This window comes from Protomyctophum parallelum, assembly GCF_964188405.1.
Source record: "Protomyctophum parallelum genome assembly, chromosome: 6".
NCBI lineage: Eukaryota > Metazoa > Chordata > Actinopteri > Myctophiformes > Myctophidae > Protomyctophum > Protomyctophum parallelum.
In genome coordinates, this window is record NC_139701.1 from 33,441,899 (window position 1) to 33,468,559 (window position 26,661).

General features: G+C 42.9%; 2 protein-coding genes across 2 annotated transcripts in view; both read left to right on the plus strand.

Moving 5' to 3' along the window:
• Positions 1 to 13,664, plus strand: part of LOC310860728 (uncharacterized protein) — a 60,253-nt gene extending 46,589 nt beyond the window's left edge. The window contains exon 25 of the mRNA XM_083767848.1: positions 8,237 to 13,664. Within this exon, the coding sequence (XP_083623974.1) occupies positions 8,237 to 12,646 (4,410 nt within the window). The 3' untranslated portion in view covers positions 12,647 to 13,664. The remainder of the gene's footprint in view (positions 1 to 8,236) is intronic.
• Positions 13,665 to 16,290: 2,626 nt separating this feature from the next.
• On the plus strand, positions 16,291 to 26,490 carry tbc1d7 (TBC1 domain family, member 7). The gene is made up of 9 exons (XM_083767770.1): positions 16,291 to 16,661; positions 18,971 to 19,090; positions 19,813 to 19,893; positions 21,563 to 21,753; positions 22,623 to 22,760; positions 23,280 to 23,425; positions 23,883 to 24,012; positions 24,963 to 26,300; positions 26,360 to 26,490. The coding sequence occupies exons 2-8, from the start codon at positions 18,979 to 18,981 to the stop codon at positions 25,047 to 25,049; spliced, it is 885 nt and encodes a 294-aa protein (XP_083623896.1). The 5' UTR covers positions 16,291 to 16,661; positions 18,971 to 18,978; the 3' UTR covers positions 25,050 to 26,300; positions 26,360 to 26,490.
• The last annotated feature ends 171 nt before the right edge of the window (positions 26,491 to 26,661 follow it).

The window sequence follows — 26,661 nt, forward strand, 5'->3', positions numbered from 1 at the left end:
AGGAATGATTGATAGGAACACCGCAATACGTCTACTTCAAGCACAGGATTCTGTGGGGGGAATTTTGGATCCCATCATCAGTGTGTTCCTCCCCAAAGACACAGCAATGAAGCGCAACCTTCTAGATGAAGACATTAGTCGTGCTCTCAAGCAGAGCCCTAAGTGCTACCTGGATCCAGACAATGATCTCAAATCTGATTATGCTTCTTTGAAGAAGAAATGTAAGGCAGAGCCTCAGAGTGACCTGCTGCTACTGCCAACCAAAGACAAGAAAGATCCCTCTGAAATAATCTTTGAAGGTGTGCGCAAACCAGTAACAGCACAACAACTGCTTGATTGTGGAGTACTGGATAAACCCACCTTTGATGAACTCCTTGAGGGAAAGAAGTCTATCCCAGAGGTTTCTGAGGAAAAGAAGGCCAATCTAAAGGGCACAGGATCAATTGCTGGACTAGAAACCGGACCTCTAGGGAAGATGTCCTTTACAGAGGCCAAGAAAGAAAAACTCCTGTCCACTGACTCTGCTGATCTGCTACTGGATGCTCAGGCCGCCACAGGCCACATCATTGACCCCAAGACCAGTCAGAAACTGACAGTAGAAGAGGCCTGTGAAAAAGGAGTTGTCGATAAAAGAGATAAGGAGAGGCTGCTGGCAGCAGAAGCTGCTGCTGTGGGCTTCAAGGATCCAAGGACAGCCAAGCCCCTGTCTGTGCTTGAGGCCATGAAAAAAGGAATGATTGATAGGAACACCGCAATACGTCTACTTCAAGCACAGGATTCTGTGGGGGGAATTTTGGATCCCATCATCAGTGTGTTCCTCCCCAAAGACACAGCAATGAAGCGCAACCTTCTAGATGAAGACATTAGTCGTGCTCTCAAGCAGAGCCCTAAGTGCTACCTGGATCCAGACAATGATCTCAAATCTGATTATCCTTCTTTGAAGAAGAAATGTAAGGCAGAGCCTCAGAGTGACCTGCTGCTACTGCCAACCAAAGACAAGAAAGATCCCTCTGAAATAATCTTTGAAGGTGTGCGCAAACCAGTAACAGCACAACAACTGCTTGATTGTGGAGTACTGGATAAACCCACCTTTGATGAACTCCTTGAGGGAAAGAAGTCTATCCCAGAGGTTTCTGAGGAAAAGAAGGCCAATCTAAAGGGCACAGGATCAATTGCTGGACTAGAAACCGGACCTCTAGGGAAGATGTCCTTTACAGAGGCCAAGAAAGAAAAACTCCTGTCCACTGACTCTGCTGATCTGCTACTGGATGCTCAGGCCGCCACAGGCCACATCATTGACCCCAAGACCAGTCAGAAACTGACAGTAGAAGAGGCCTGTGAAAAAGGAGTTGTCGATAAAAGAGATAAGGAGAGGCTGCTGGCAGCAGAAGCTGCTGCTGTGGGCTTCAAGGATCCAAGGACAGCCAAGCCCCTGTCTGTGCTTGAGGCCATGAAAAAAGGAATGATTGATAGGAACACCGCAATACGTCTACTTCAAGCACAGGATTCTGTGGGGGGAATTTTGGATCCCATCATCAGTGTGTTCCTCCCCAAAGACACAGCAATGAAGCGCAATCTTCTAGATGAAGACATTAGTCGTGCTCTCAAGCAGAGCCCTAAGTGCTACCTGGATCCAGACAATGATCTCAAATCTGATTATGCTTCTTTAAAGAAGAAATGTAAGGCAGAGCCTCAGAGTGACCTGCTGCTACTGCCCACCAAAGACAAGAAAGACCCCTCCAAAATTATCTTTGAAGGTGTACGAAAACCAGTAACAGCACAAGAACTGCTTGATTGTGGAGTACTGGATAAAACCACCTTTGATCAACTGCTAGAGGGTAAGAAGTCTATCTCAGAGATTGCTGAGGACAAGAAGGCCAATTTAAAGGGCACAGGATCCGTTGGTGGAGTAGAAGCTGGACCTCTCGGGATTATGTCCTTTACAGAGGCCAAGAAAGAGAAAATCTTGTCCACTGAATGTGCTGATCTGCTACTGGATGCTCAGGCTGCCACAGGCCACATCCTCGATCCCAAGACAAATGAAAAACTGACAGTAGATGAGGCCTATGCCAAAGGAGTGGTGGATAAAACAGATAAGGATCGGCTGTTAGAAGCAGAAGCAGCTGCTGCAGGCTTCAAGGATCCAAGGACAGGCAAGCTTCTCTCTGTGTTTGAGGCCATGAAAAAAGGATTCATTGACAAGAACACTACAATACGTCTACTCCAAGCACAGGATTCTGTGGGGGGAATTTTGGATCCTATTGTCAGTGTTTTTCTCCCCAAAGACACAGCTTTGAAGCGCAACCTTCTAGATGAAGAAATCAGCCGTGCTCTAAAGCAGAGCCCTAAGTGCTACCTGGATCCAGAGACTGATCTTAAGTCTGATTACACCTCATTGAAGAAGAAATGTCGGGCAGAGCCTCAGAGTGGCCATCTGCTAATGCCAACCACAGACATGAAAGATCCCTCTAAAATTATCTTTGAAGGTGTACGAAAGCCAGTAACAGCACAGCAACTACTTGATTGTGGTGTATTGGATAAACAGACCGTTGACCAACTGCTTAAGAGATATAAGTCTTTTACAGAGGTTTCTAATGACAAGAAGGCCAATCTAAAGGGCACAGGATCAATTGCTGGACTAGAAACTGGACCTTTAGGTAAAATGTCATTTACAGAGGCGAAGAAAGAAAAAATCCTGTCCACTGACTCTGCTGATCTGCTACTGGATGCTCAGGCTGCCACAGGCCACATCATTGACCCGAAGACCAATCAGAAACTGACAGTAGAAGAGGCCTATGCCAATGGAGTTGTGGATAAAACAGATAAGGATAGGCTGCTAGCAGCTGAAGCTGCTGCTGTGGGCTTCAAGGATCCAAGGACAGCCAAGCCCCTCTCAGTGCTTGAGGCCATGAAAAAAGGAATGATTGATAGGAACACTGCAATACGTCTACTTCAAGCACAGGATTCTGTGGGGGGGATTTTGGATCCCATCATCAGTGTGTTCCTCCCCAAAGACACAGCCATGAAGCGCAACCTTCTAGATGAAGACATTAGTCATGCTCTCAAGCAGAGCCCTAAGTGCTACCTGGATCCAGACAATGATCTCAAATCTGATTATGCTTCTTTGAAGAAGAAATGCAAGGCAGGGCCTCAGAGTGACCTGCTGCTACTGCCCACCAAAGACGAGAAAGATCCCTCCAAAATTATCTTTGAAGGTGTACGAAAACCAGTAACAGCACAAGAACTGCTTGATTGTGGAGTACTGGATAAACCCACCTTTGATCAACTGCTAGAGGGTAAGAAGTCTATCTCAGAGATTGCTGAGGACAAGAAGGCCAATTTAAAGGGCACAGGATCAGTGGGTGGAGTAGAAGCTGGACCTCTCGGGATTATGTCCTTTACAGAGGCCAAGAAAGAGAAAATCTTGTCCACTGAATGTGCTGATCTGCTACTGGATGCTCAGGCTGCCACAGGCCACATCCTCGATCCCAAGACAAATGAAAAACTGACAGTAGAGGAGGCCTATGCCAAAGGAGTGGTGGATAAAACAGATAAGGATCGGCTGTTAGAAGCAGAAGCTGCTGCTGCAGGCTTCAAGGATCCAAGGACAGGCAAGCCTCTCTCTGTGTTTGAGGCCATGAAAAAAGGAATCATTGACAAGAACACCACAATACGTCTACTCCAAGCACAGGATTCTGTGGGGGGGATTTTGGATCCCATCGTCAGTGTTTTTCTCCCCAAAGACACAGCTTTGAAGCGCAACCTTCTAGATGAAGAAATTAGTCATATTCTAAAGCAGAGCCCTAAGTGCTACTTGGATCCCGAGACTGACCTTTATTCTGATTATACCTCATTGAAGAAGAAATGCAAGGCAGAGCCTCAGAGTGACCTGCTGCTACTGCCCACCAAAGACGAGAAAGATCCCTCTAAAATTATCTTTGAAGGTGTAAGAAAGCCAGTAACAGCACAGCAACTACTTGATTGTGGTGTACTGGATAAACTTACCGTTGACCAACTGCTTAAGAGATATAAGTCTTTTTCAGAGGTTTCTGAGGACAATAAGGCCAATTTAAAGGGCACAGGATCAATTGCTGGAGTAGAAGCTGGACCTCTAGGGAAAATGTCATTTAAAGAGGCCAAGAAACAAGGTATCCTGTCCATTGACTCTGCCGACCTGCTACTGGATGCTCAGGCTGCTACAGGTCACATCATTGACCCAAAGACCAATCAAAAACTGACAGTAGAGGAGGCCTATGCTAAAGGAGTGGTGGATAAAACAGATAAGGATCGGCTGTTAGAAGCAGAAGCTGCCGCTGTAGGCTTCCAGGATCCAAGGACAGGCAAGCCTCTCTCTGCATTTGAGGCCATGAAAAAAGGAATCATTGACAAGAACACTACAATACGTCTACTCCAAGCCCAGATGTCTGTTGGGGGGATTTTGGACCCCACTGTCAGTGTGTTCTTCCCCAAAGACACAGCTATTAAGCGCAACCTTCTAGATGAGGAAACCGCTCTTGCTCTAAACCAGAGTCCTAAGTGTTACCTTGATCCAGAGACTAATCTTGATGTTGATTATACTTCTTTGAGGAAGAAATGCAAGACAGAGCCCTATACAGGACAATTGATTCTTTCCATCAATGACAATTCAGAGGAGGAGTGGGAAGAGATGACCGTCACTGCCCCAGATGGATCGTCACGCTTAGTCATCTTTGACAGGAAAACTGGAAAACAGTATGACATTAAACAGCTGCTGGAACACAGAGTAATTCATCAATCAGTTTATGACCAGTACCGTACAAACAGTATCACACTAACTCAGTTTGCCAATACCATCACCCACAAGACAAAAGGCACATCAACATCATTGTCAGAGCAAGAGTTGGAAGAGAGTACAATCACTGCCCCAGATGGATCCTCACGTTTAGTTATCAGGGACAGGAAAACTGGCAAACAGTATGACATTAAACAGCTGCTGGAACAGGGAGTCATTGATCGGTCAGTTTATGACCAGTACTGTACAAAGAATATGACACTCACGCAGTTTGCTGATATCACCACCTGCAAGACCAACGTCACATCATCAGTGACAAGAACATCAGAGCAGGAGTTGGAAGAGATTACCATCACTGCCCCAGATGGGTCCTCATGCTTAGTCATCATTGACAGGACGACTGGCAAACAGCATGATATAAAACAGTTGCTGGAACAGGGAATAATTGATCAATCAGTTTATGACCAGTACTGTAGCCACAGCATCACGCTCACTCAGTTTTCTGATATCATCACCCGCAAGACCAAAGGCACATCAATATCATCATCAAAGACAAGAACATCAGAGCAGGAATTGGAAGAGATTACCATCACTGCCCCAGATGGGTCCTCACGCTTAGTCATCATTGACAGGACGACTGGCAAACAGCATGATATAAAACAGTTGCTGGAACACGGAATAATTGATCAATCAGTTTATGACCAGTACTGTAGCCACAGAATCACGCTCACTCAGTTTTCTGATATCATCACCCGCAAGACCAAAGGCATATCAATATCATCATCAAAGACAAGGATTTCAGGTCAGGAATTGGAAGAGATTACCATTACCGCCCCAGATGGATCCTCACGCTTAGTCATCATTGACAGGACGACTGGCAAACAGCATGATATAAAACAGTTGCTGGAACAGGGAATAATTGATCAATCAGTTTATGACCAATACTGTAGCCACAGAATCACACTCACTCAGTTTTCTGATATCATCACCCACAAGACCAAAGGCACATCAATATCATCATCAAAGACAAGAACATCAGAGCAGGAGTTGGAAGAGATTACCATCACTGCCCCAGATGGGTCCTCACGCTTAGTCATCATTGACAGGACGACTGGCAAACAGCATGATATAAAACAGTTGCTGGAACACGGAATAATTGATCAATCAGTTTATGACCAGTACTGTAGCCACAGAATCACGCTCACTCAGTTTTCTGATATCATCACCCGCAAGACCAAAGGCATATCAATATCATCATCAAAGACAAGGATTTCAGGTCAGGAATTGGAAGAGATTACCATTACCGCCCCAGATGGATCCTCACGCTTAGTCATCATTGACAGGACGACTGGCAAACAGCATGATATAAAACAGTTGCTGGAACAGGGAATAATTGATCAATCAGTTTATGACCAATACTGTAGCCACAGAATCACACTCACTCAGTTTTCTGATATCATCACCCACAAGACCAAAGTTGCATCAACATCATCATTAGAGAAATTTAAGACAGAGTCACATACAGGACAATTTCTTCTTTCCATCAAAGACAACAAAGATCCCTCTAAACAGGTTTTTGACAGTGTACGAAAGGCAGTCACAGCACAGCAGCTACATGATTATGGTTTACTGGACAAAGTCACATTTGAACAACTGATTAAGCGAGAGAAAACTGCCCAAGATGTGTCTCTGGAAATGGAAGTGCATTTGAAGGGCACTGGATCAATTGCTGGAGTATTTGCTGGACCTCTGGGGATATTGTCCCTTACAGAAGCTAAGAAAAAGAACATCCTGTCTTGTGATTGTGCTAACCTGCTACTGGATGCTCAGGCTGCCACAGGCAGTATCATAGACCCAAGAACCAATCAGAAACTGACAGTGGAGGAGGCCTGTGCCAGAGGAGTGGTAGATAAGAGGGATCGGGATAGGTTGTTAGCAGCAGAAGCTGCGGCTGTGGGCTTCCGAGATCCAAGCACAGCCAACCCTCTCTCAGTTTTTGAGGCCATGAAGAAGGGAGTTATTGATAGGAACACTGCTATACGTCTGCTGCAGGCCCAGGAGGCTGTGGGGGGTATTCTGGATCCTATCCTTAGTGTGTTCGTCCCCAAAGACATAGCTATAAAGCATAACCTTTTAGATGAAGATCTCTATGATGCCTTAAATCAGAGCCCTGATTGCTATGTAGACCCTGTTTCTCAAACACTTACCAGCTATGTCTCTCTGAAGAAAAGATGTAAGGCAGATTCTCACACAGGTCTGCTCTTCATTCCTGCTCTTCATTCTATTCCTGAGACTAAACTAGATCCCTCCAAAGTGGTCTTTGATGGTATTCATAAGACAGTTACAGCACAGCAGTTATTTGATTGTGGATTACTGGACGAGTCCACCTTTGTCCAATTAGTAACTGGCCAGAGGACTGTCTCCCAGGTGAGCGTGGAGAAGATAGTCAATTTAAAGGGGACAGGATTAATTGCTGGAGTAGCAGCTGGACCTCTAGGACAAATGTCCCTCACTGAGGCCAAGAAAGCGAGCATAATTTCATCTGAATGTGCAAACATGTTACTTGATGCTCAAGCAGCTGCTGGCTACATAATTGACCCTAGAACAAATCAACAGCTGACAGTGGAGGAGGCTTGTGTCCGTGGAGTGGTGGACAAAGAGGATAGAGAGAGACTGCTGGCAGCTGAGGCTGCTACAGTTGGTTACATTGATCCTAACACTAACCAAGTACTGTCAGTAGGCCAAGCCATGAGGAAGGGATTCATTGACATTGATATAGCTCTGCGTCTTCTTCAGGCTCAGGAGTCTGCTGGTGGTATTGTGGACCCTATCCTCAGTGTGTACCTCCCCAAGGATGTAGCTATGAATCGTGATGTTATAGATAAGGACTTATACCAGTCCCTAAATCAGTGCCCTGCATGTTACCTAGATCCAGACACCCAGCAAAGAACTAGTTATATGGCTCTGAAAAAAAGTTGTAGGTCCAATCCAATCACAGGTCTGTTACTCCTCCCTGCCCCAGTGAGGCAATTTAGTGTCCGAGGTCTTAGAAAGCAGGTGTCAGTCACAGACCTGGTGGATGCGAAACTCCTGGGGCGTCCTGATCTAGAACTACTGAGGGAAGGCAAACTTACTAGCCAGGACATTGAAGATCGCCTGCGCCCATACCTGAGGGGCTCCACTTGCATTGCAGGGGTCTATCATGAGGCCAGCAATACGATCATTCCCATCTATAAGGCCATGAGAATGCATCTGCTTCGGCCTGGTACCACTTTAGAACTACTTGAGGCCCAAGCTGCCTCTGGCTTTATAGTTGACCCAGTCAACTGTCTTTACCTAACTGTCAATGAAGCCTACAAAAAAAGACTAGTTGGGCCAGAATTCAAAGACAAACTACTTTCAGCAGAGAGGGCTGTGACTGGGTACAATATTCCTGGAACTGACAAAACTATCTCCCTCTTCCAGGCCATAGAGGAGGGAGTAGTGGAGAAGGGCCATGGCATTCGTCTTCTGGAGGCCCAGATTGCCAGTGGGGGCATCATCGATCCTAAACAGAGCATCCGCATTGATGTGGATGTTGCATACAAGAGGGGCTACATTGATGAAGAGATGAATCAGATCTTGACTGATGAAGGGGATGACACCAAGGGCTTCTTTGATCCTAACACACAGGAAAACCTGACATATCTGGAGCTGAAGAGACGTTGTGTCACAGATGAGCAGTCAGGCCTTGTCCTGTTGCCCATCCTAGACAAGAACCAACAGTCACAGCAGTCGACTCAGAAGAACACTCTAAGAAAGAGGAGAGTAGTAATTGTCGACCCAGATACTAATAAAGAGATGACAGTACGAGAAGCATATGAAAGGGAGCTTATTGATTATGAAACATTTCAGGAGTTGTCAGAGCACGAGTGTGAGTGGGAAGAGATTACCATCACTGCCCCAGATGGGTCTTCCCGCTTAGTTATCATTGACAGGAAAACTGGCAAACAGTATGACATTAGACAGCTGCTGGAACAGGGAGTAATTGATCAGTCAGTTTATGACCAGTACTGTAGTCAAAATATCACACTCACTCAGTTTGCAGATGTCATCACTCACAGTTCCAACGTCACATCAACATCATCATCAATGCCAAGAACTTCAGAGGAGGAGTGGGAAGAGATGACTGTCACTGCCTCGGATGGGTCCTCACGCTTAGTCATCTTTGACAGGAAAACTGGCAAACAGTATGACATTAAACAGATGCTGGAAAAGGGAGTAATTGATCAGTCAGTTTATGACCAGTACAATACCCGCAGTATCCCGCTCAATCAGTTTGCTGATATCATCACTCACGACATTAAAGTGATGCTGGAACAGGGAGTCATTGATCAGTCAGTTTATGACCAGTACAGTACAAACAGTGTCACACTCACTCAGTTTGCTGATATCATCACCCACAAGACCAAAGGCACGTCAACATCGTCATCTATGACAAGGACATCAGAGCAGGAGTTGGAAGAGAGTACAATCACTGCCCCGGATGGATCCTCACGTTTAGTTTTCACTGACAGGACAACTGGCAAACAGTATGACATTAAACAGCTGCTGGAACAGGGAGTAATTGATCAGTCAGTTTATGACCAGTACTGTACAAAGAGTATGACGCTCAATCAGTTTTCTGATATCACCACCTGCAAGACCAACGTCACATCATCAGTGGAAAGAACGTCAGAGCAGGAGTTGGAAGAGGTTACCATCAGTGCCCCTGATGGATCCTCACAGGTAGTCCTCATTGACAGGACTGGCAAACAGTATGACATTAAACAGCTGCTGGAACAGGGTGTAATTGATCAGGCCGTTTATGACCAATACTGTACAAAGAGTATGACGCTCACCCAGTTTGCTGATATCATTGGCCACAAGACCAAAGTCACATCATCATCATCAAAGACAAGGACATCGGAGCAGGAGTTGGAAGAGAGTACAATCACTGCCCCAGATGGATCCTCACGCTTAGTCATCACTGACAGGACGACTGGCAAACAGTATGACATTAAACAGTTGCTGGAACAGGGAGTCATTGATCAGTCAGTTTATGACCAATACTGTACAAAGAGTATGACGCTCACCCAGTTTGCTGATATCATCAGCCACAAGACCAACGTCACATCATCAGTGGAAAGAACGTCAGAGCAGGAGTTGGAAGATATGACCGTCACTGCCCCAGATGGATCCTCACGTTTAGTTATCACTGATAGGACGACTGGCAAACAGTTTGATATTAAACAGTTGCTGGAAGATGGAGTAATTGATCAGTCAGTGTATGACCAGTACCGTACAAACAGCATCACGCTCACTCAGTTTTCTGATATCATCACCCGCAAGACCAAAAGCACATCAACATCATCATCAAAGACAAGGACTTCAGAACAGGAGTTTGAAGAGCGTACAATCACTGCCCCAGATGGATCTTCACGTTTAGTTATCACTGATAGGACGACTGGCAAACAGTTTGATATTAAACAGTTGCTGGAACAGGGAGTAATTGATCAGTCAGTGTATGACCAGTACCGTACAAACAGAATCACGCTCACTCAGTTTTCTGATATCATCACCCGCAAGACCAAAAGCACATCATCATCATCAAAGACAAGGACTTCAGAACAGGAGTTGGAAGAGCGTACAATCACTGCCCCAGATGGATCTTCACGTTTAGTTATCACTGATAGGACGACTGGCAAACAGTTTGATATTAAACAGTTGCTGGAACAGGGAGTAATTGATCAGTCAGTTTATGACCAGTACCGTACCCACAGAATCACACTCTCTCAGTTTTCTGATATCATCACCCGCAAGACCAACGTCACATCATCAGTGAAAAGTATGTCAGAGCAGAATTTGGAAGAGGTTACTATCACCACCCCTGATGGGTCATCACGCTCAGTCATCATTGACAGGACGACTGGCAAACAGTATGATATAAAACAGCTGCTGGAACAGGGAGTAATTGATCAGTCAGTTTATGACCAGTACCGTACCCGCAGAATCACAATCTCTCAGTTTGCAGATATTGTCACCCACAAGACCAAAGGCACATCAACATCATCGTCAATGACAAGGTCAGAGCAGGAGTTAGAAGAGGTTACCATCACCGCCACAGATGGATCTTCACACGTAGTTATCTTTGACAGGAATACTGGCGAACAGTATGACATTAGACAGCTGCTGGAACAGGGAGTAATTGATCAGTCAGTTTATGACCAGTACCGTACCCGCAGAATCACACTCACTCAGTTTGCCAATATCATCACCCACAATTCTAAAGTCACATCAACATCATCTTCAACGACAAAAACTTCAGAGGAGGAGTGGGAAGAGATTACTGCCATCGCCCCGGATGGGTCCTCACGCGTAGTTATCTTTGACAGGAAAACTGGCAAACAGTATGACATTAAACAGCTGCTGGAACAGGGAGTAATTGATCAGTCAGATTATGATCAATACCGTACCCGCAGAATTACACTCATTCAGTTTGTCAATATCATCATCTACAAAACCAAAGGCACATCAGCTTCATCCTCAATGACAACAACTTCAGAGGAGTGGGAAGAGAGTACCATCACCACCCCAGATAGGTCCTCACGCTTAGTCATACTTAACAAGAAAACTGGCCAACAGTATGACATTAAACAGCTGCTGGAACAGGGAGTAATTGATCAGTCAGATTATGATCAATACCGTACCCGCAGAATTACATTCATTCAGTTTGTCAATATCATTATCTACAAAACCAAAGGCACATCAGCTTCATCCTCAATGACAACAACTTCAGAGGAGTGGGAAGAGAGTACCATCACCACCCCCGATAGGTCCTCACGCTTAGTCATACTTAACAAGAAAACTGGCCAACAGTATGACATAAAACAGCTGCTGGAACAGGGAGTAATTGATCAGTCAGTGTATGACCAGTACCATACCCGCAGAATCACACTCATTCAGTTTGTCAATATCATCATCCACAAAACTACTTCCCATATATCCAGTGTCTCCATCACACTGGCCTCTCCTCTTGAAACAGTGGGTGAACTGGAACCTGTTGGTGCCATGTTTGACACAGAAACACTGGAAAAGATATCTATTACAGAGGCACTAAATCGTGGTCTGTTGGACTGCATCACTGCCCAGAGACTGCTGGAGGCCCAGGCTTGCACTGGGGGCATTGTTAATCCAATTAATGGCAATAGGCTTGGCATCAACGAAGCATGCCGCCAAGGCATAATAGAGGACAACATGGCCTCTAGGCTCAAGCCTGCCCAAAAATCCTACATTGGATTTGAAAATGTCAAAACCAAGACGAAAATGTCTGCTGCTCAGGCCCTGAATGAGAAGTGGTTACCATATGAGGCAGGCCATAGGTTCATGGAGTTTCAGGTTGCGACAGGGGGACTGTATGACCCTGAGCTGGGTCGTAGAAGGACCATAGAAGACGCATTGTGGATGGGCTGGCTGGATGGCAGATCAGCCCAGAAGCTCCAAGACACCAAACAACATGCAAAGATCCTCACATGCCCCAGGACCAAACTAAAGATCTCTTACATGGAGGCTATGAACAACAGCCTGATAGAGAACGACACCGGGGTGAGGATGCTTCAGGCTGCCTCCGTGTCCTGCAAAGGAATCAGCAGTCCCTACAATTCTGCACCAGGCTCCAGGAGTGGTTCCCGCAGTAGCTCCCGGAGGGGAAGTGTGGACCTAGGCTCCCCCTCCTCTCTAGGCTCCCTTTCCTCCCTAGGCTCCCTCTCCTCCCTAGGCCAGGCCTCATCCTCACAGCACCGCTACAGCAGCAGCAGCAGCTATAGCAAATCTTTCAGCTCCAGATCCATGTATTGATGACACTACGAATCTAAACAACGTCCGGCTTTATCTAGGATCAACAAGCTGGCCCTGTAGGAGTATTAATGTAAAATGAAAGAAAAGACAATCAGTATGGGTGGGTGTGTGAAGATAAATACAGTGCACATGTATAATGTGCATTTCTTTTTTGGGAGGAGGGATTTGTCAAATTATACAGAATACTGACAAGAAACATATATCTTAAAATATTTTGTAAAAGAAAGTGTTTGAAAATGAATTGTTTACATGAATTGGCTGAAACAAGGCCTAAAAGTTCTGGTCAATTACTTAGTATTTTCATAATCTAAATACAGAATAAGCATACATTTTACTTTATAGGTTTATTTTTTTTGGTAACAGTTACATATAATTAATAGTTTTCATTTACATCTTTAATAGCTTTAATAACTACTAGTATTTGTGCAGAAAGGGATGGTGTTGCTTTAATTAATTTTCATGAGCTCAACTTTGGTTTGACATTTTGTAAGGTGAATCTGCTGTTCTTTGGGGTTTGTTCTTTAGTGTTTAGCACTGCTTTGTAACAAGTTTTCTTTATCTGAAAATTTTAAATAAAGATCTTCTGATAATCCTGTCAACTGGTTCATTTATATATAGGAATAAATTAAAACCCTGTTTTATCATTAAAAACATGGCAAGGCCACAATGACATTTCTTTGGGTTTCATAATACAGGAGTAGTCAGTAGCCTATAGGATTTCTAGCCTACAGCTAAATTAGGCAGTTCTCAATAGTTCACTAAGTATGAGGCAATATTATCCGAAAAATGTCAAATCTGTGGAAAAAAAAGTATAGCAACACATCTCACAAAGACTGAAATTCAATTTCCCTATAGGAATCTGTGACAGCTGCTGAAAGTTGGGGTACCATTAATAACCTTATGCAGGGAAATTTTTGAAAATGTAATTCTGCTTTAAGTAGCATGTGAGAGGTCAAATGAGGCGTTTATCATAAACGGCTATAGACACGTTTCATGTGAAGACCTGGAAAAGTGGCTATGGCCATTTTTTGCCCCTGACTAGTAGTGTAAGCAATAAGCATATATACATATAACAGCAGATGTGTTCAGATGTATTCAGATGTGGAGTTTGATTCCATCAAAACAAATTGTAAATTGCTCAAGAAGAACAACAGCATTGTCTCCCTCTCACACAGATCCTGCTGGTCTATAGTATATATAAAAATAATAATAATAATAATACAAAATATATATATACTGTATACCCCCAATGGAAGTTGCTCAGTGGCATTTTGAATCACCCGGAAGACTGCCGTCTGCCGGAAGTACCATTATAACTCAATGGCTCGAGTGAGCGGAAGTTGGATGACGCACGTTATGCACATGACGTCACTGAACATCCGTCCACCTCCATCAACGTGCTGCAGTTCCACCTTTCGCCAGTAGGTAGTGGCAGCTTCAACGTTGGATAGCCCTTCTGGGGCCTTGGATATAGAAGGGGAGCCAAAAGCCCTCTGGATATAGAGCGTCGCAGTCCCACCCCCTTTCAGAACGAGGAGTGGCCCAGGAAATGAATCCCAATGCATTTTGCCCATAGGCTTTTCTTAAAGTATTTATTTAAAGACGGTTACGCCGCGGAAAAGCCAACTCGGATCGTGACAAATCATGACAATGAACACAATATTTTGGGCCGATCAAATCATTAGAAAGAAGAAAATAAAGGCAGGAGACTACACTATTTGTTTTGTTTTTCTTCTTATAAATTATTTGATCGGCCCAAAACATAGTGTTCATTGTCATGATTTGTCACGATCCGAGTTGGCTTTGTCCGCGGTGTAACCGTCTTTAAATAAATACTTTAAGAAAAGCCTATGGTCAAAATGCATTGAGATTCATTTCCTGGGCCACTCGTCGTTCTGAAAGGGGGTGGGACTGCGACACTCTATAGTTCTCCCCCACAGCACGGTTGATGTACATCATTTTGAATATTATTATTTCTGCTATTACAGATAGCCTATGTTGTTGTTACAAGGACGGTGTGATGGTACTTCTAGGTGTAAGTAATCTATGAAAATAGTCAACAATGTTCCATATGGGTTAAGATATATATATATATTTCTCCTTCTGTTACTCACTAATCACACTATCACAGGCTACATTCATGAGCTGGGCAGAAGAAATCTATAGTTTTTCTCTGGACCAAATGGACACCCCAAGACCTCTCTCTTAAAAATAAAACATGTGTGAATGTATTTATATCCACAGGACAATCTACAATTTAGGAATTTAGCAGATGGTCTTACTTCAGAGTGACTTACAGTAAGCAGGTTCCATCCTGGAGGCCAATCTTTCCGGTGATAAAATGGCCACCAACGTAATCAAAAAAGTCAATCAAAGAACTTTACAGGATCTCCTCACTGGTCAACAAAAACACCTTGAAGACCTTAACAGGAGCCCCTCGTACAAGGTTTCTTTGACTATGCATGCACCTCTTGGTACCACAGCACCTCAAATGCCCTTAAAACAAGGCTCCAGACCTCCCAAAACAAACTGGTCAGGCTCCTACTTGGCCTCACCCCCCGAACCCACCTCACCCCTGCCCACTTTGACAGGCTGGGATGGCTTAGGGTCGACGACAGAGTACAGCATCTTGCAATGGGTCTGGTCCACAAGATTCGATACACCACCAAGATACCCATGTACCCGTCTAAATACTCAGTCCACACCCACAACACCATGTACAACCCAGATTCGGCACAAACAAGGGACTAAATTATTTTCGCTCCTATGCCACCAAAATGTGGAACGCCCTACCAACAGTCATTAAGACATGTGAATCCCTTGACTCCTTCAAAAACACTCTCAAAGGGCACCTACGGACGGCTGCAATTCGAAACTGGCCCCCGTAAAATCTGAATCCCCCCACCGCCCCTTTTCCCCTAACTGTATATGTTTCTTTTCCCTTTTTGCTTCCTTTATGATGAATTCCTGTTCTGTTCCTGTAACTATATAGAAATGTCTATTTGTATGTCTCTAAATGTTTTGATGAATTGAACAAGGTGGACCCTGTTGTAAACAAGTGTAATGCTTAATTGGGTCGTCCACTCACAGTTAACAGTTTTTGTATTGAGTTTGTGCTTGAAATGTACTGTAATTCTGCAAACTGTTAATACATATTTCAATCAATCAAAAAGCAAGAACAACATACGGTAATAGGCCTACATCAAATACTCAAGGATCATAATAAGCAAGCTAAGAACCTAACATTCCGTCTAACAGACAGTAGTACAATATGATGAACTATGAGTACGGTATTATAATAATTATATGCCATCTAAATTACATAAGTTTAGCCTTTGCATAAGGTTGTCGAGGCTATAGTGCAAGTGCTCCGGTACGTGCTGCAGGCTCCCCAGCTTCAGTAGCACCAGGTATCCATCTGCTTTTTGGAAGCACTGGTATGAAAGTTTATTGTAAAATGTATGTTTTTATGGGATACGGGTGTTTCTCCTCTGTATGTAGTGTTTTATGTTTATGTTTTTTACAAATAAAGTTGATTGATTGATTGATTATAAAGAGAACTTGCATATTTCCCTAAAGCCCAAAACCATGCAATCTCGTCACTTTTATTTTGAAAAACAGGAAGGAAATGCAGGACAGGAAGTTCATGCGTGCAATGAGTCTGACAGATTCTAGATTGCGAAACACAACACTAGTTAGTAGTTACACAGTTATTATCACACTTAGAAATATTATCGTTATAACGGTAATATTTCGGTGTTGTTGTTAGGAAGATGGCGTTCAGGTGAGGAGGATCAACGGAGTACTTTAGATTTCATGAAAGAAGCTGGCTTGCTGGCATTTGTAACGTTAGCCTGTTAGCTGGCTTGCTATACTGCCTTGATGCATGTGCATGTGTACAGTCCAGTTGTCAACAAGCTACTGACAGCAACGACCTGCAGGCTGGACAGCTGATCAGCTCTTGTACTACAGACTTTGGTTGACAGTGACTGTCTGACACCCATCAGTGACAAAGGTAGGTGACACCGTGACAACTAACTCTGGTCCATAGCATAAGAGCTATGTGACAGCAAAGCAAAGCACATATAGGTTCCTATATATGTATATCTCCACATCTCTTTTAGTCGATTACCAACATTTTTTTAAACAAACTGTTAATTTATTTTACTGTAATTACACAGACAATATTATTTTACTTCACAGCCATTACCATTACTTGAAATAACTAGATGTGTAGCTCTTCTTACAACATTGACGACACAGGTCGGTTCTTTATAAACGGGCATTTATTGGGCATTCTTCTCATCCCTCTGCTGTTCCATGCCGTGAGAACTGTATGTTCACACAAAAATAATAAACAAGCACATCACAGTACATAATATTGACCAAACAAATGATAATACAATACATGTAGAAATGCGCGATGCGCAGGTGAACGTGTCCGTCAAACAAACAACACAACAAAGAGACTAATCTAAAATATACCTCGTTGGCCGCTTGTCATGGAAAAGGTTCTTGAATCTTGAGTTGCAAAAAAATTCTTATAATGTCCTTTGACAGTCTGCTTTGGCTTCAGACGTCTTTCTTACTTTAAACAGTTTGTAACACTAAACTGCAATGTGCTGCTTTCTTCATGCAGATCAGAGTTTGAGGATGAGTGAGACAAAGTTTGTAGGCTGTAGCACCTGTGTGCAATGCCATGCAATCATACATCAATCAATCATGGTCCTAACCTATGTGACTATGTCCCGGAGTACCAATAGGGGGTGCTGTTGCACCACTTGCTTCAGACTGGTCTGATTCTTTAACCTCATATGAAATAAATTATGAACCACATATTTATTGTACATCATGAAATTATTATGAATTATGCTTTATGAACTTATGACCATGAATTGTTGTATTTTAGCTATTTTTAAAGTAAGCATTTTAATAACAGCACTTACAAGATGCAATGGTGGAAGAATAACTCAGATTTTTTTTATTTAGTAAAAAGTACCGATATTAAAAAAAAGTAGAAACACTCTAAAAGCCCTGTATAACAAACATAGGTTACTTGAGTAAAATTGCAAGTATTTAGTTTGACATACTAAAAGTAAAAGTGCTCATTATGCAGAATGTCCCATTTCACAAGTTCAGTCTACAGCCAAAGTAGGGCCTATATAGAGTTGGCTGGTTAATGTAGTTACTAGAAGAATTGTAGTGGACAATTGAGTCCATCTACAAGCAGCACTGCCAGTCTAAGGCCCTTAGTATCATTAAAGGCTTAATCATAGTCTGGATTTTCGGTGGTGAGGTGACCACCGAACTACAACATGACGTCACGAGCTGCGGTGAAGAGCAAACCGCCGCCACCGCCCCAGCCCTTCTCTCTGTTTTTACTCACCACCGCTCAACGTTATTTCAGCTTCGGTGGTCACCTCACCACCGAAAATCCAGACTATGAATGAGCCTTAAGGATGCCTCCCACCCAAACAACAGACTGTTCCACCCCTCCCATTCACAAAGGCGAAAGGGCTACAGATGCCTCAGACTTCAACCACCAGATCCAGAAACGGCTTCTTCCGGGCCTTATTCTCTTGAACTCTTTAACCAAATGATAGTCTGTCTCCCCCCCCCCCCTTTACTGACTGTACATAAACTGTATTTTTTCAACTTTTGCACTACTATGATTGCCTTTTTGGATTGCATTTGGATTGATGCCAACAGATTCATTTCATTGTACACACTTAAAATCCATCCATCCATCCAGTAAAAAGTACAATATTTGCCTCTGAGATGTTGTGGATGTGTGTAGTGGAGTAGAAGTAAAAGTCTTGACAATTAGAAATACTCGTGTAGCCTAAAGTAAAGGTAGACAAAAGGTAGATACATACAGAGAAGGAGAAGTCTGCACAGTCTTTGCTCCAACAGTGTTTATTTTGTTAAAACACCATTTAACTCAGGACACAACGTTTTGGCCGTGAACGAACAGCCTTCATCAGGTGAAACGGCCGAAACGTCGTGTCCTGAGTTAAATGGTGTTTTAACAAAATAAACACTGTTGGAGCAAAGATTGTGTGCGGACTTCTCCTTCTCTAGATGACACATTTGACCAGTCCATGATCACCCTAGTTTTCAAATGTCAGAGGTCTCAGATCAATACATCGACAATTTCAACATAGTTTCCCGCTTTTTCTTTTATTCTTGAGGCTATTGGGAGACAAAGGGAGTCTTTTGCATTCTTTCTCTTTCATGTGCAAATTTGCAATGTTATGTAACATAATCGTAAAGGAGTCTTGGTAATATTGACAGCCGTTGTCTGTGAAACAATCATTGTTTCAGGTGAAACAATGGCGGATGACCCCCAGAGAAATTTCCGTTCGGCCTATTATGAGAAAGTGGGCTTTCGTGGAGTGGAGGAGAAGAAATCACTGGAGATACTGCTCAAGGATAACCCTCTTGGTACATAATTGACCAATTTATCGTAGTCTTGTGCCATCTCTTCTTGGGTAGAAACCAGCTGCCGTATTCACGAGAATTAAGGTACATTACCACCTAATGGTCGATTTAGGAGAACCCGAGTCTGACTCCAGATCTGCCTTTAACCAGTGATGGAAGAAGTGGTTGATTATTATTATTATTACAATAATCAAAATCTACAAAGTAACTAGTAACTAAATATAAGAAATAATTATAGTGGTGTAAAAAAATCTGCCTTTGAGATGTAGTGGAGAATTATAACTGCCTTTAACAATGTCCTTAGGCAATAAGTAAAAGCTGCCATCCAGTTTTTCATTTGCAGGGCAGTGCAACATCAGGCTCTGTCAGCCATGATTATTCTAGGCTACTAATTAAAAGGCTGCTTAAATGCATATCTGCTAATTATTTTACATTGTGCCAGTGCCAGACATTGTAAGTGGCTGACAATTAACATATAATCGACATTTCGACATATCAGACATATCATGTTTCATATTATTAGCCGTTAACGGGTTCAACCCCACCCTTTCTCTTAGCTTAAGATTTCTCCTCGTTCCATATTCCACAAAACATGTGAATATGGCCTCTGGTTTGTATGCATGAACTCATTGTGGGTGTGTTTCATCATTGATGGCTGGTTGAATTAATTTGTTAATTAATTAATTAATGGGAATTAATATGTGTCTTTTTTAATGGTGTAATAGATGTGGAGAAGCTGAGTACTTTCAGTCAGAGGTTCCCTCTCCCATCCATGTACAGGATTCATGTGTGGAAGGTACTGCTAGGTAAGACACATATATATATATATATACACACACACACACACACACACACACACACACACACACACACACAGAAGCACCCCAAAGCATGCCAACCTTCTCTCATTAAGATTTATTTTTAATTAGCTTTCCAATGAGACAACTAATGTTCACGATAAAATACTACAATTTGTCTCATAGGAGGGCTGTGGGCAGTTCAGAAACCGGTCCACCAGTGACATCATCGATGGTGAATTCAAATTAGAAACTGCAGGCTTACTATTCGTGAAAAGTTGCAATGCGATAATGGAAGCCATCGTTCTCACGGAAATAATATATCTAAATATGTTTTTTTTTAATCTTGTTTTAAAAAAATCATTTTAGATTTTTGCGTTGGCTATTCAAAAATAGTAGATAAACAAGCTCACAGCGCGTCACTTAATGCCGCCTTGTGAGCTTGTACAATTGCTATTTTTGAAGGGTGCGAACTACTGTTTTAGGAGGCATTTGTAGAATCAGCCTTGGGTCTTAATGGGTTAAATTGAAATAGAAATGACTTACAGTGACTGACAGGTAATACAAATAAATAATGCACTATGGCCAAAACAGGACATATGTAATAATTGTATAGTCTCAAAAAAATTCAAAAACATCGATCTACAAGCTCATAACACGCCACATTACATGTCATAATCATTACATAATTGCTTGATCGCCATTATTTGAGATAATCGCAATTGTAATCATCAGAATAGTTTCCATTCATCTGTACTGTATATCTGTACATCACTGAGGATACGTCCCAGGTGCATCCATTTATGTATGTATTTTGTTATAGTTCTTCTATTTATAGTGACTCATAGGAATAGACTAAGTGACAACCAGGAATAGTCTGGTGACCACCGGAGAGACGGGTGGCAGCCGGAAATTAGACGGCACCCGGGAGCAGTATGGGTTAGCGCCCCAGCCTGTGTCTTCCGTGAGGAAGAAGCCCAACAAACCCACGGTGAGGCCTTTAGGAGGGCCATGCAAGCCTCAAGCGGAGCCGGCGGCACCACCAAGGGCAAGGTGGGGCCTGCGGAACCTTTGCGGCTTGAGAATCCACCATTCCTGAATAAAGTGCCTGGTGCTGGGAGTCTGGTGCAACGCACAGGGCCTGACCTGGTGAGAGCAGGAGTGGACCTGGTGAGACGTAGGAGGGGCCCGGACAGGTGTCAACCCACAGAGCCTAGTCCTTCCATGTGCCAGAATGGTACCTCCCAGTCCCGGCAGAGTAGTTCAGGAGGAATGGATTGTGTGGCCCTGGTTTTTCCCTAATGGGACTTATCGAGGGTAGCTACTGGGACGTAAGTCGGGACTTGATCACTCCCGGCTGGGTCACCTGAGTGAGGGGTATGATGTTGCGAGACCCGAAACCCCGATGACCTTGGGATACATCACTGAGGATACGTCCCAGGTGCATCCATTTATGTATGTATTTTGTTATATTATATATGTTGAAAATAATGGAAATAGCCGATCTACAAGCTCACAGCACATCACATTGCGATAATAAGTCCATCGTGACGATCAGGCTATTATGTACTAATTGTGACATGTCTGTCTGTCTGTCTGTCTGTCTGTCTGTCTGTCTGTCTGTCTGTCTGTCTGTCTGTCTGTCTGTCTGTCTGTCTGTCTGCCTGCCTGCCTGCAGGCATCCTGCCCCCCCACAGTGACTCTCATGCTCTGGTGGGAGCGTACAGGAAGGAACAGTACCAGGACCTTCTGGAGGCCCTGGAGGTGATGAGGTTCATGAACTCCTCCACACCCACCACCCACGTCTACCTGCGCATGTTCCAACTGGAGAACATGATGCTCCCACGACGCTCCGAGACCTTACCCTCCGTAAGGATCTTTTTGGTTATCATATATGGAATAAAATGTGTCTGGGTAGCTCGTTGATAGAGCAATTGCTTTTCGGCCGCAAGGTCATGATGAGTTTGATCCCGGGCACCGCCAACTCGGCATATGAGTAGCACTGCTTGACGTTGTGCGGTAAGGTAAGTGCTGGGAGCTGATGGTAGGTGTTGTGCTCCACCTCAGCAATCCATCTCCCAGAAGTCTAGCGCATTGAAACGGGGATAGACTCCCGCACCCTGGCTGATACCGACAATAAGCCTCTCTGACTTACTTACATATACTTATGTATATATATATTATTGAATATAACCTGGCACCACTTCTCCATTGAACTCAATGGGCATGTTTTATGCTGTTTGTCATCTTATCACCCAAAATGCATTTTACTTCCAGGCGTTAACTCTTAACTTTACAAACAATGCTGAAACACATTTATATAATTCCTTTTTCAGGGCTGAAGGGTATCACACTGGAAAATGTGTATTATCTACCAAATGCTTGGCCGATTTTTCTTTGTTTATTTAGATTGTGTGTAGATAATCCATGATTGAGAGGAACGGAACTGGTTGGAATAACGTGTTCCTTCCACGCGCTACATACGGCCGGGGAAACTCCCCCCTGTCGGGTGAAAAGAAGCAGCTTGGACTCCTCATGCACAGAAGGAAGCATGAGGACAGTCCGCCGCCCCCCCAGGTTGGCAGAGGAAGCCCAGGATTACATTAGATAATTGACACTGGGTGAAAAAATGGGTTGCAAAATGGTAGGATAAAGATTATAGAAAAAAAAGGAAGTTGATAGTGATTGATTCATTGTTATATGTATTAGTGCTGTAGCTTGTGATTCTTCTGTTTCAGGATGAGGAAGATGAGGACTTTCTGTCCATCAGCCGGGCCATGGAAGAAATTGTAGATGACCCTGTCGACTGCTATTGGCTTATAAAATGCTTCGTCACTCAGTTTAACACCAAGTTTGGAGACTCCATACCCCATCTGGTAAGTGCCAAGTGTGTGAAATCCTTAAGCGTGTGAAATGATAATGACTTTGAATGGCAAAGCCGTGAAGTTAAACTTGACGGTGTCGGAGTCGTAAAGTTATTTCTGTATGATACTCTTCAAGTTTTCAATTATTTATACATTGTATCGTCATGTTTTCTGACTTATATTTAAAGTCTAATTTACTTTGACATTTACAAAACAGGCCCAATGTATTTTTTCCATTAACTTTTTCAGTAAGACAACCACATATTTTAGAATCTATAATCTATCTATCTAACAGGTGTCAAATGTGTTGCAGTCATGAAACTTGCTCTGCACAAACATGGTGACGTAAACGCGTAAATTAAATTTCACACTTTGCACCGGCTCCGGGGACCAGCAGGGGTCCAAATAGACCCTTATGGGATAGGGGTTCCATTTGTACAGTCTCAGAGTTAGTTACACACCTGTAAGGGTTCCATTTTGAACCCGTCTTATATGACATCAGGGTTCTCACCACTCTGTCTTTGACTTCAGCCAAAGAGCCTGGAGCACTATCTGAGCCAGGAGGAACCTCGTCTCTTGGAGCACCTGAAGAACACCGGCACGTTGGCTCTGCTTCCCTATGGGCTGTGGTTCAAGCGCTGCTTCGCAGGCTGTCTGCCTGAGTCCAGCCTGCAGAGGTTGGTGCTGCTAACATCTGCTTTTTAAATAAATCATTGATTACCGGTAATAATAATACATTTTTTTTTAATTAGCCGATATATTATAAGCTCAAGTTTTGACATTCTTTTCATGTCAAAACATGCTTCTCAATTATTCTATTAATTTAAAAAGTGATCGATAGAATAATAATTCTATTCGATTCTCAGGCCAACAACAAAAGCATGATAATATAGACGGAACAAATTATAAACGTTACTAAATAATGATACAATATCCAAAATGCCTTTAATGTTTTAAGCAGTGTCCGTGAGTTGGCTTACTGCCACTAAAGTTTGATATACCTTTTCTTCACAATATTAGTCCTGACTCCTGACTTATTTATTCGGCGGAGCTCTATATTAGCGGTGTTTTACTGTTTTGACAGGAACTTGCTTGGATTGGTCAGTATAGTTGTCTCTGGTCTATCTTTCTCAGAGTGTGGGACAAGGTGACCAGCGGCTCTTGTAAGATCCTGGTGTTCGTTGCTCTGGAGATCCTGCTCAGCTATAAGATTGTGCTGTTTGGCATCAGCCGGCCAGAAGGCGCTGTGAATTTTTTGTGCAATGTAAGTGAACAAACAGCAAAACACATAACAATAAAAGAAATAAATGCTCCTTAATCTCCGCACTGCCAAAGGCATGGCTGAGACTATGACTATGTTTTGCACCCTGGCAGTCTGTCTGTCCGAGCATGACCATTCCGACTAGGCCATGGAAGAAATACCACCCTTTTTACATTGTCTTGATATAGCGCCACCAGAAGGCCTATTTCTTGCAAAACAAAATCCTTTATATTACTGCTACAGATTTTGTCCAGTCTTCATGCAAATAGGAGTATATATATGAACTCTATATTTGTGTGATCAAGACGGTCTGTCTGATTTTTCATATTACATCCTGATTGCCTACAATTGGCATCTAAAGTTTGCAGAAGTGGTTAGCTTTGAAGAAAATGCCTCGAATCATGAGCGCAGTGTCCGATTGCAGTGAAAGGCAGAGGCAGAAATGCCACCCTTTTCACATTGGCCCTTCCAGTGCTGCCAAGAGGCAGATTTTTGCATAACGCATGTTTTATATTATTCCTATAAGCAAAAGGATGCACAGCACACCGGTCCTTGTGAGGTGCCAGCCAATGGGAGAGTTAATACTGAATGAAAAAATGGTATAGCCGCACTCTCATAGCTGCCAATGCATAAGGTTTAATGAGGACACAGAGAAACCAACGTTTCGGACAGATAATAATACTGCCTTCTTCAGGGTAATGATATTAATGATATTATTCCTAGACATTTTGTCCAAACATGCACATCATTGCACATTGTCTATAGTCATGTGATCAAGACTAAATTCTACATAAATGGTGTATAGTATTATTATATATTCCTCACTAAACATATTGTGTGCTGGGCTGCTGGCACACAACAACCTACCTGGTGGAGACTTTTTCTATTACTGGCACTGTATGTCTTATAACCTGTGGCCTCTCATATTATTTTCCCTTTCTTTTTCCTGCCAGATACCACAGGAAAACACGGATGCTGTCGTTACCAAAGCCATCGACCTCTGGCACAAATACTGCGGTACACCCATGCATTCTGTATAGTTTCACTGAGGTCTTGATGTCACCAAAATCTGTGACCAGACAATGCACTCCATGTGATGTGCTTGGATACTCCGGACACCAGTTGCTCTGCTACGGGAAAACCTGGAGAACTATTATGCACAACATCCTACAGGCTTTGAAACTAATTAGTGTATTATAAATAAGACTATGTTGGCAGGCACTGTCTCATATTGATGGCAGTCAATTCACAGCCTTGTCCAAATTAATTCTTTGAGAGAATGTGTGATATTTGGAAAAGGAGCAGGAGATGGCATGCATGGACTAATGGACAGATAATGTTGCTAATGTGCAGCAATAGATGTTCAATTAAACTAGTGAACTGTGCGTGAATGTCTGATACCTGTTGGTAATGATGGGACCTAAAGAAGATCCACATAGGATCGAAACGTTGTCTGTTTATTTCAAATAAAGACGTCTTTTACCGTAGCTAGGTGTGCAGGTTTTATCTCTCAAACGATGGGCAATCACAAATTATTTAAAACTTATGTTTAATACGTTTCCTTCTTTAAAGAAACAGCATACATCATAGAAGACTCACAATAAGTTAACAATCACATGCAGTTTTCCATTTTACAAAACTTTAAAATGTTTAAAGTCTCACGTTTGTTGCTTCATGTACATATCTAATTCTGAGGGTAACATTTGTCTTTGTTCAGAAATGTACAAGTGACAGTAATGTAACTGTAATCATCACTGACTCCTGTATGCACACACACACACACACAATCATGACAAATAGGGCCATTTGTCATTTGTCCAATAAGGTAGTCAAAATTCCTCAACTGTGTATGCATTGTAAACAATTAACATTTGGATGAAAGGTGATAGTCATTTCCATATTTTATACTACCATGGTGTTGTCCCAGTGTACAGACAAACTACAATGCACATAAAAGGCAATACACTATGATTAATCTCAACCTGAGAGTTCAGCAACATGATGTGTCTACAGATAACTCACTATCAAATGCAACACAATTACATTTCGCAATGGTTTATAATCCCTGTGAGCACTAGTGTAGGCACAGGGACAGTGCATTGCAGAACTCTCGGTGACAAGCTAATTATGGGACACAATACAGGGTTACAACTGTTTCCAAATGGCTTTGGTTTTTAGAGCGGGTAGTGAAGTTGTCTGAAAAGGGATGCATAAGTTTATCCGACATGCAACAGTCCGACAATATGCATGGCTGGTTAAGACTCATCAGTGGCTCCCGAAATGCTTTGCCGGTTAAGACACATGCGTGGCAGGTCAAGACTCACCTGCGGCTCCCGACATGTGTTGCCAGGTTAAGACACATGCGTGGCAGGTCAAGACTCACCTGCGGTTGAGTCAATACTATGCGTTTGTTCTTTCTCATAATGATTTCTCATAATGATAGAATTGTCCATAAAGGAGTATATCATTTATAGGGGTGGGTGATGTATGACAACATTCCGATTCAACTACATTTTTACTAACATAACTTGTGACTATCTCTTGAACACGAATAACCCAACTCATAATTGTAATTATTTTATTTATTTTTAGATTTGTTATTTATATTGTTTTTGTCATCTGTGTTTAATTTATTTTTTGTGTCCTATTGTT